At 40.7% G+C, this 10,924-nt stretch overlaps 1 protein-coding gene across 1 annotated transcript in view; it reads right to left on the bottom strand.

The window, feature by feature from the left end:
* Positions 1 to 2,773: 2,773 nt before the first annotated feature.
* TFCP2 (transcription factor CP2) overlaps positions 2,774 to 10,924 on the bottom strand; it is a 52,873-nt gene continuing 44,722 nt past the window's right edge. Inside the window, exons 12-15 of the mRNA XM_044443139.1 lie at positions 7,659 to 7,762; positions 6,864 to 7,006; positions 5,541 to 5,592; positions 2,774 to 5,315 (exon numbers count right to left, since the gene is read on the bottom strand). Coding sequence (XP_044299074.1) covers positions 5,278 to 5,315; positions 5,541 to 5,592; positions 6,864 to 7,006; positions 7,659 to 7,762 — 337 coding nt within the window. The 3' untranslated portion in view covers positions 2,774 to 5,277. The remainder of the gene's footprint in view (positions 5,316 to 5,540; positions 5,593 to 6,863; positions 7,007 to 7,658; positions 7,763 to 10,924) is intronic.

Here is a 10,924-nt window from a genome sequence, read left to right as displayed (position 1 = left end):
ACACACATTATTCAGCTTTGGCATTGCCTTCAACCAACATACTCTACTGCTTTGTTAAATACCCCTCATTGTATATTTGTAGCCTAGTAACTCAGGGGGCCTCAGTGGCTTGCTGTGCCTTCTGCCAACTTCTGTTGGAGGCCCAGCTATAGCCCTATCTGGACAGAGATAACCTGGCTTCAGCTGTCTGTGCTCTGTAACCTCCAAGTCAGATTACTGCAATACTCTACAAACAGGGACAAAAATGTCCAGACATAGACCACTGGTTCTGGCCCACTCACACCGGCTACCTCTAAGTTTCCAAACTTGGTGCAAGGTGCTATTTTTGACTTATAAAACCTTACATGGCTCAGGACCAGAATAACCGATGGAATGCCTCTCCTGGCATAAACCTACCTGCCCACTGTGTCTGCCACCCAGCACCCTCCTCCTGGTGCCTCCTCTGAGGAAAGTTGGAAGGCAGCAACAAGGGAGAGAGCCCTCTTGGTGGTGGCCCTCAATTAATGGAATGATTTCTCTCATGGGGCTTATTTGAGGCCAACAGTGTTACCTTTTCTGAGCCAGGCTGACCTTCCTCTTCTCTCACCTTTTTGGTAGCATTCGATGACCGTTCAGCCATGTCCTGGATTTTTCTGTTTAAAGTTATTTTAGAATTGTATGTGTCTGTGTTTATGTGTATATAATGGAGATTATTCTTCTTCTCTCCATTTTATTCTCACAGGAACAGTGAAGTAAGCTAGGCTGAGAGTCAATGACTGGTCACCCAGGGAGCTTCATGGTTCTGCAAGGAATAGCATCTGACTTCACACATTCCAACATAACACTGTAACCATTACATCATATTGGTTCTCTGGTTTTAATCTTTGTAAACTGCCCAGAGAACTTTGATGATATAGAAACAGAAGAAATGAATTCAGTAAGGCAATTGCAACAGATTCCTTTTCCTCTTAGAAGTTACTCCTAATGCATGGATTATCTCTTGCTAGACTGAACTCCTTGTTGGCCTTACTCCTAACCCTAATTCCTATCTTCCCTCTTAATGCAGAATGCTTCCACTGAGACGCACAAAGACAAATTGCACAATATGATCACATATTACCAAAATCTCTGTAAAAATTGCTTTTTGTATCAGGTTCAAACCTCGGCCCCTTACTTGTCTTCAGCTCTGTCACATATCCCATTACCTAATTCATGGGATGGGTTCTCCATAGTTTGTCAACCATCAGCCATAGGACATCCATCTGAAATAGCTTACAGGCCACGTGAAAAGGTTCATATTTACACATTCTAGCATACCAGAGGCATTAATGCTAAACAGCAGTAACAACAGTAGAGACTGAGCATGAAGCAAATATGCTAAAAAGTGTATGGAACTTACAAAATACTGAAAGTGTGTGTGAATGCCAGGCTCCCATAGTATCAAGACGAGATTCCTCTTTTACAATGTGCTTCTCATGCTTCACAATAGCCCCAGGCCCACTTGTCCTCTATACACCATTCCCCATGCTGGCTCAGCATGCCTTTGTACCATTGACACAGAAACCCAAGTATTGCAAAATTATCAAGGACAGGACCTAAAATATGCCTTAGGGGACCAGGCCTCATACGCAGTGGCTACAGTTCTGTGCAAAATATTGCCTAATGAGCCAATTTTTGCCAGGTTTGGCTACCTGGCTCACATGCAACACTGATTGAGCTAAAGTTCAAAATGCAGAGCCAGGCCAATGAAAACGCTGCACAATTGCTACTTTATTTTGAAGTAGGTGAAAAACAGAAAATTATTCTGGAGGAATGTGTTACTTGATAACTGCTTTGTACCTGCCATGACAATTAATGAGCCGTATGTCACTTAATGAAAGCTCCAGGCAATTTTCTGCTATATCAGAGAAAGCCGTTACCAACTTTTGAAGAGAGCTCTTACTACACAAACTAGTTGAAATTCTTGCTAAGCAAGCTGAATCATTTATTTACTAAAGCTGCTAAGGCACAGCTATACTAACAGCAAACAGAAATGGGAGAAGACCTTTTAGACAGTTTAATTTAAAAAAAACCCTAACAAGGTATTTATGCCCAAAGGTCCTTGGCAATTCCTGCCCTGGTGCACTCTCCTTACACACAAAGCAGCTCTACTTGAGTAGGGATATAATGTATACTCATGTAATTATGAATGCATGGATGAATTCCAAAATCTCTATTATTATAATATCTATATTAGATAAACCAAAAGATCACAAATAATGTTCAAAAGATCTCTTCATCAGGCAGTGTTACAAAACCTAGTGGGGAAGGTGTGGGGTAAAGTGAGCTAAAGACACAAAAGTTTGCAATTTTTTGTGATCTTTCCTTTGGCCTAAAGGTATTACCCTAAAATGGACTCTGGAACTGCACTTAGGGCCAAAATGGCCTGCTTATAATGGGTGAAACTGATCTTAATGTACATTAATGCAAAAGTGAAATGGAAACTTTAAGCAAGTATAATGCTTGTATATTTTTCAATACACTTGCCACATGACTAGAGAAGAAGATCCAAATGTAATTTTCAGCCTAAACCTGTCAGTGTAAACACTTATACTACACTGGCTCAACATAGGGAAATACTGTATGTACACTTTCCATTTCCTGTGGCACCTTCTGCCATGAAGAATGATCGAGCAGATGTGATTCAGTTCATGCCTTCATGTCATCATGATGTCTGCTGCATGATCTATTATGGTCTACTCATATTTTTGTTAATACCAAGAACTGGATGGAATAAAAGAGACCCATAGCCATGTTTTAGCATTCATAGTTTCATTCTATGGTTTAGCAGAAACAAAACAAAATGAAACAAAAATAGACATAACAAACTGTCATCGTGCCAGAAAGAATGGCAAGCTTGTGAGTTACCCTCACTGATGATTGCAGAATACCCCCCTCCCCACACACACAATGTCATTTTAAAGCACAGATTTGGGGAATGAAGTAAAATTATGCTGCCACTTATGCAATACAAATTATATTTAGCTGACAGACTGAGTAGAGAAAGGACAATGGCCAGTTCAGAAATCGCAAGCTCAGTCTGATCCTAGTTAGTGCAAGCCTTAATCAAGCCCTTCAACCACATTTTCTCAGGAAAGCTAAAGAGAACTCTGGTTCAAGAAACAAGGTTGTATTATCTGAATCTGGGTGTGCAAGGGACAGAGGAAAATGAAAAGGAGCAAGGACACAGACACATGGCTTGTTCCTGTTCTGATAAACCATGTTTATTGGACTGAAATCATGATGGCAGAACCAACCCAGTTGCTTCTGGATTTGTATCACAAAGCCAGTAACAGCACAAGCACTGTCATTTGGGCTGCACTATCCATTATTAGTGCTGGAAAGAGGCTGGATCACAGCTTTTGTTTCACTGGGGAATCTCTGCCAGTCAACTGGTAGTAAAACCCTGTCCAATTGTGTCCCTATACATGGCACGCCAGCCATTTCATGGAACTGAAGTAAGTGAAGTTTGACTTCCAAAATGTAAGCTTCTCTGAGCTCTCATTAACTGGCTTCCATCATGGTTACTAGTCTGATCAAACACTCTGCAGCACAATGCAAGTTGTTGACTGCCAAGTCTTAGTAATCCTTAAAGGAAACAGAATCCAAACTTGGCTGACTACCATCTTGGAAGGTGGGCTACACCAGTAAGTTCCAGCCTAATGAGCAACTGAACTTGGATCACCTGAAAATAAAGTTGATTTGTTCACAAACACACACACACACAATGATGGCAATTAACTTTTTAGCTTCTACTTAAAAGAGCTATAGAGATATAACAGTCACTGTTTTCTCTCTGTTATTAACTTTATTTCATTTTACCTGACCCACTTTCCTGCCTCCTTGTGAGGCATCATACTAGTTCTAATTTAAATAAAGGTTTTTCCACTCTTGGTAAAAAATATCATGAAAAAATGATGTAACATCTCAAATAATCTGGTGTTCTTGGAAAAATAACTAGATTTCATTTAATAAAATGAAACAGAATTATTTCCCCACTTTTCAGGCATAAGCTAAACACACCCCACATCAGCTTCCAGCTCTATGGCCACTGCAATACCTGTGATGACCTGATAGTCCGTTATATTACTATCACTGTGACACATAATGAGGTTGCAGTTTGCAGAGATTTGTCACTTTGCTAGAGGGAGTGGAAGATTTAGGAAGAAGTAGGCTTCATCCCTCAGACAAAACTGTCCATCTGTAATTTTAGGTGATCATCACTGAATATGTAGCAGTTTCCCATTTTCTCTCCAAGGCTCAGAAAAATGCATTTTGGCACCCATTTCAGAAGGCTGCAGCCTTTGCCCAAGAGACTGGTTGCTGCCCTGGAAACAGATACGCAGGCACTTTGTCACCATGGAGCTTTCCCAGGCTTTTCAATAAACATTATAAGCTATTGCTGCTTGAGCCCTTTCTTGGACAATGTTACTATGGCTTCATGTGGGATTTCATAAAAAACCTTTATCAGTTCTACATATCCTAAACAAATTACCTACATGGTTTTTTAAAACATCGTCCTTTCTTCTCCATCTTTGAACAAGCATGAGAAGGCTTTGGACATCCAGTTCACTATTTCTTCTTGCGCATTTCAAGCCTTTTCATCTGGAGTCTCGAATGCAATTACAAGCAGCTGTACAGATGCTAGATTTCATAAACCTATGACTCTGTTCTAAAGTGTATCAGCAGAACAAGCAGTCACCCATCACTCGTAATTGTACACACACACACACCCAACAAAGTCAGAGTAGGAAGAAAGTCTTTACTGAACGTTGGTCAAAAAACTGGAAATCCCCTCAGTTCTATCAGCCAAGCACACATCCAAGAAGCTTGAACAGCTGAGACAGGTCATCAAGGGGCTTCCCAGACAGGAGTGCCCAAAGATCCATCATCATGTTCAGTTGTCCCTTATCAAAGTGCTGCAGTTGCCCTCCGTAGGCAGCCTCTTTTCATCTTCTCTATGCCCCCCGCCCATATTACCCATAATTGCAAAGTTCCATTACTGGTCAGCCTGGCCATTTTAACAGGCAAGTGGGTGTCGTCATATCACTTTACTCCAAATAAGCAGCAGTGTGCTTAGACTAAGGTCTACTGCATGCCAGCAATGTTTCAGTACAGGTTGTTCACCTAACAAGAGGCAACATGCTGTGGTAGCAAGATGAGGCTGTTGCTTTTGTGGGCTTCTGTTGGTGTCCAGGTACTGAAACAGGTAATGAAGCTGTGTATGTGAGAGAAGATGTGTCATTTTCAAGTCCCCGTCTATTTTAAGATGATGTGGTAACTATCATTGGTTTCAGCTGCAAAGAAAGCACAGCATCAGAATTTAGTTGAACATAATGCAAGCCACTGTCCTTCACCCACATCCCACTGAATGGAAGGCAAGGTAACACATGCTATGTAACTCTCAGGGCATGCTTATTTTGACATCCTAATGATGGGAGGGAATGGAACTCTATGTTTTCTAGAGAAAGGAAACGCAGGCTAGGAAACAGGATAACATACATTATTGAATAAGTGGGTACCTTTCATTGTGTCCAAGACAAAACATGATTCATCTTGAAAGTTCTGTATCATCTATAAACAGAAATGAAACATAGGAGCTGCAGAGATCCAGGCATCATTCATTCACAGAGGAGAACATCAACATTTTTAGGTATGAGAAGTGCTCCAGCATAAAGATTCCTTCTATCTTTCTTAGCAAGACATTTGCCTTGAGCCAAGTGCAGAAGCTTCATATCCTTAATACACTTCTTATATACCTACTGCTGAAATACTTTATTAAAGCCAAGGCTCCTTTAAAGACAGTTCTATTGTGCCTACTGTATTTTAAGGATATTTTCCTTAGGATGATTCAGGGTTCCAAGATAACAATTTTCCTTATTTAAGCAAACATTTTTTGTTGTAGTAATTTCAGAAACCGTGGAACTATGCACAGGGCTGTAAAATTGCCATCTCTTGCTTTCTTGGCTTTCTCTGAAACTACAGAGAACAGACCATACTTTGTAAAATGGTAGAAGATATCTAAATCAAAAAGGTGAGAGGAAAAGCATATCTTTTCCACTTTCCTTCAGGAAGAAAATACTTAGCAGGAAGGGAAATATTATTTATTTATTTAAAACATTTCTATGCCGCCCCCATCGCAACAAAGCCTCGGGGCGGCTCACAAAAAATACATAAAAACATACATAAATAATAATAATATAATTTAAAAGAAAAAAACATTTAAAAACCCCCGGTGCATTCTCGGCTAATTTTAAAATCCTAATTAATTCAATAATTTAGCAATTAAAGTAAGTTTTAAATAAAAAGGTCTTAGCCTGGCGCCGAAAAACAAATAACAACAGTGCCAGGCGGACCTCTCTGGGGAGCGCATTCCATAGATGGGGCGCCACTGCAGAGAAAGCCCTCCTCCGGGTACTCACCCTTCACAGAGGGTTCCCAGAGAAGGGCATCCGTTGCTGATCTCAAGGGGCGGGAGGGCATATATGGGCACAAGCATTCCTTTAGATATCCAGGTCCCAAGTCGTTTAGGGCTTTATAGGTCATAACCTATAAATATGCACCATGTACCAGGAATTCTGCAACCCAAATAAGTTATTCAAGTCTGGGTTCTGGCAGATTTTGTTTGTATGCTTACCATAAATTAGCTTGGGCACATTCCCACTTAGAAAGATTATTAAAAAGTTTAGTAATGGGTTAGTCATGATCAACTAATCCCATTGATGACTAACAATTAACAACTGCTGGACCACATCAAGTTCCATTTTGCTTAGTGATCAGTAGGCCTACAGCCTTGTTTTAACAATTATTCCCAGTGCTTCCCTAAAGTATCAGAGCAGTCTTACTTCATCACTGATGAGGATGTGTATCCCTGTGGGCCCTTGTTTATAGATCTGGCTGATCTGTTGAGAGGAAATACTAAAGAGTTGAGCAATTTTCTCGGTCAGCTCCACAGCAGTCAACTCCTCCAAGTAGATGGCATGGTACACTGTGGAGGTGAAAACAGTTAACAGGGAACACTTCCAGGTTAGCCAGAAGGATCCAGGGAGAAACCATACTACTTAAAAAACAATTAGCAATCAAACCAAAGAAAAAATACTTAATAGCTCCTGAACATAAAACTCCCCAGACTCTGAGAAAGACAGGGTCATGTTCAGCTATATTCAGTAAGATTAAAAAGAAAAATATACACTTCTCTGGGCACTAGATATTTGCTCAAATATGTCTGATGTCCAGTAGATACTGCTATCTCCATGATAACTTTAAAGAAAAAAGTATTTATATCCAAGCATTTTTCAGAGCAAGATATATCTTAGAAGAGGTGTTCCTTTCTCTTGGTGGTTTAGGAGTGTTTTTTTAAATGTGATTAATTTCTAAAATCTATTAAACTGACTAAGTACTGTATTCCCTACTTATTTTGAGTCACCACAGCATTCATTGGAAAAGCAGCACCATTTTATCTTCACAGTAAGGCTTTACTGGATGAAGACAAGAAACAAAGGTCATGTTAACAACAGAACCAATAGTTTCCGCTTACCAGAAGACAACTGACTCAACGGCCTAGCAAACATCTTCCCACTGCAAGAGCTTGTGGCTCCCTCCCTCAACCAAAGCACAAAGTGCTTTCATGCAGCCCTTACCAAAGAAAGTATTGTTGGCTGCATCCCCATCTTCATGCTTTTGTTGGTCCTGCAGCTGCTGTGATTCTTGGCAGACATAAATGGTCAGTCTTGGCCATACCATTCTATTGAAATAGGAAAATGTGAACATTTCAGACTTAACTGAGTAAGTTAAAGATAAGGCTGCAGAGAGACAACTTGAATTGGCTGTATTTTAATAGCACTTGCAATTTGGCAAAACATCTCACAATTGAGTTTGGCCAAACTGAAGGTTCAGGAAAAGAACACAGAACAGTCCTCTTGGAAGTGTTTGCCTTCAGAAGGCTAGATGGGTGTGCATTTAAATGTGAGCATCAAAAAGTATAGCATTAGTCATAATTACCAGATTTCCCTCCCAATAGCATTCCATTGTTTACCTCATCTCTCAAGCTTACAGAGGCTGTCTAATGGAAGCTTTCCACTAACAGGAAACCAAAGAAATATATAAATACTAATTTAGTATATGAAAGCACATGACAAACCCATCAGAACAAATCTTTTAATATGTCTGCCTAAGACCCAATGGTAGGCCATTTCCCATCTGTAGGATGTCCCCTAGAGAAATTTCTGGTATTTCTTTGTAGCCCTTTCCTACCTCTCTACAGAAACACTGCTGCAGAACAGCTCCTGCCCATGCTACTGGGGGTAATGTGAGAAGCCGGGTCAAAAGAGCCCACTAGACTGTTTACCAACATTACTCCAGCTGCTTCCCAAATGGGCCAGCTGTGTAGGGAGAATCTGTTCTGCGATGGCTAAAGCAGTCAGAAGGATATGGAGATTGGGCCAACAATACAGCTAAAGCCTGCCAAATAATGCCAACAGTTTGGGCAAGATGATGGCTTTCATCACTGTTCTGTACCGTACCTCATTTCCCTGGAATGAGAGGTGCATGGTAAGTTGGCAACATTTTCCCCAACCTGTTACAGCACCCCAGCCCCACTGCAGAAACCACCTGTGTCTTGGGAAACTGCAGAACTTGTGACCTGTTGCTGCTCAACTCGGGAAAGAGGAAGAGATATGAAGTGAGGAAAAGAAAAAAGATGCAGTGCAGATGGGGAAAGAGGGGCTGCTGATCTATGGCTGTGGATGGGAAATCATGCCAGGGAGTGGGAAGAAAAGAAAGAGAGCTGATAATGGGATTCACAGACACTGATAACGGTGGGGTAGAGAAGCAAAGCATGTTGTAAGATGCAGCACAAAAAAATTCAACATTAAAAACAAGGAGGCTTGCAAAAATACTTCTCTGCTGTTAACAGAGCAGTGCACCTCTCCTGAGCTATTAGATGTGTAGAAACGGCTCCCAAGAGTGGTTTAAGTTTAGCATTAGGTGCTGTTAGCAAGATGGTCTCTCAGTGCACTCTATTTAGTATTGTCAAGGTGGCTGAATATGTGCAGTGTACTGTGTGATCATGCATTATTTATGTTGTTCAGTTACATGGACATTTGCAAGAAGAAAATTGATCATAAACATTTTTTTAAAAAAATACCTGCAATCTCCAATCTGCACTCCAAAGTCATACAGTCCTGAGAGGACTACAGCATGTTCCTTTGCCAGATGACTGAATCAGCTTGCTTCTAATTCTGTGAAGCAAGCCCTTAGAACTAAACCTATATAAAATTTTTTGATAAGATTTTGTTTTCACTCAAAGGTAGAACACTATTTTCCATCTACAAATGGGGATTTTCTCACTGATAGAGAAAAACACGAGAAGATAAGAATGTAAGCAGAGCCCCACTGGATCAGAGTAGTGGTCCATTTAGATCAGCACGGTGGCTGGCCAGCTGTCCTTGGATACCTGCAATAGAACCCCTGCATTTCAAGCTGTTTTATATACAGATATTTGACCTATCTATCCCAGTACTACCTATTTCAACTTACAGCAGTACCCGCAACGGCTCTGACAGAGTTTTCCCTTGGCCCTACACCCAAAGGTCCATTGATTAGAGGTGCTCTAGACAGAACCTTCAGCCTTACGCATGGAAAGCATGTGCTCTGTCACTAAGCTATGGATCCTTCCCAAGCACAGGAAAGCTCGGGGCCTGTCTACAGAGCCCTCAAGAACTAAGCACTCTGCATCACTTGAAACGATTTCCTTGTGCCACTGTTAGATGCTTAAAAAAACAACAACCCCAAATAACACATTGCACACAAGCATATCACTATTTTCTGGATGTTCAAATGGTTTGAGCTTTTCCCTGCAAATGTTCAGATTGTTTTTGAGCTTTTATTGCCTCATGTAGCTGTTTTGATTGTTTTGTTTGGAACTTTTGCACCTTGTTTTCCATTGTATTTTATGGTATCTTGTATATTGCATTAATGCATTTTCTAAACCACCCTGAGAGCCTTTTATGACTAAGTGGTGGTACAGAAATTTAATTTAAATTAAATCATCATCATCCTCAGTGTCATGCATGTAACTAAAACAAAAATGTTAGCAGTATGAAATGTGGATGAAGCAACTCTCATTAACTCCATTGGTCTCCATGGAAGATCTATGGAAGATTAAAAAGCTATGATGTCCTGGAAATGGGCTAAGAATGAGTTCCATGACCAGTATAAGCAGCCAGAAAGCTCAGAAAACAGTCTTTGCTTGCTCTCAAGACCCCATAGTGATCCTATGGATTAGTCAATTCCATTTCCCCATTTCTTACCACAGCAGCAGGAAAAGGATATCTCCTTAAGTACCTACTTTCTAGACTACTACCCAGTCTTCATCTAGCTTCTGTGCTCTGATCATAAATGCATCCTGCATCCTCTTGTTCTCCCATCTTGTCACCTTACTGCCCCTTTTCTGTCCCCTTGTAATTTTCTCCCCTTGGCTTTGTGAACATTACCTTAATGCACATACCTCTATAGACTATGGCAAAGGTAATTAGCATAATGGTCAGAAGCAAGTATTTCAAGAATCCATTAAGAGAGATGGAGAAGCAGCAACAGTGCACACTCTCTCTCTTTTTAAAGTGCAAACCATCTGGAATAAATGAAGCCCACTGCATTCCCCCCAGCTACTAATATCTTAACAATCAGAACTGGTACATTAACTCAGTGGTATGGTTTGGCATTAGCAAAGTCTTGCAGAAGCCTAACCCTTGTTCACTTGAGAGAGATCAGTATTTTTCTTACTTCACTTGAAGAACCAGCTAACAAAAGTCTCTCCCTGCAACCCAAAGCAGCAGTGGTGGAAACAGGACAGGTGGGCAAGGTATCAGAATCAGACAACTTTAGATGCTTTTCACAAAGAACTGAA

This window comes from Varanus komodoensis, unplaced genomic scaffold, assembly GCF_004798865.1.
Source record: "Varanus komodoensis strain SLA01 unplaced genomic scaffold, ASM479886v1 scaffold41, whole genome shotgun sequence".
NCBI lineage: Eukaryota > Metazoa > Chordata > Lepidosauria > Squamata > Varanidae > Varanus > Varanus komodoensis.
Note: the sequence above shows the minus strand (reverse complement) of the source record. Positions and strands in the feature narration are given on the sequence as shown.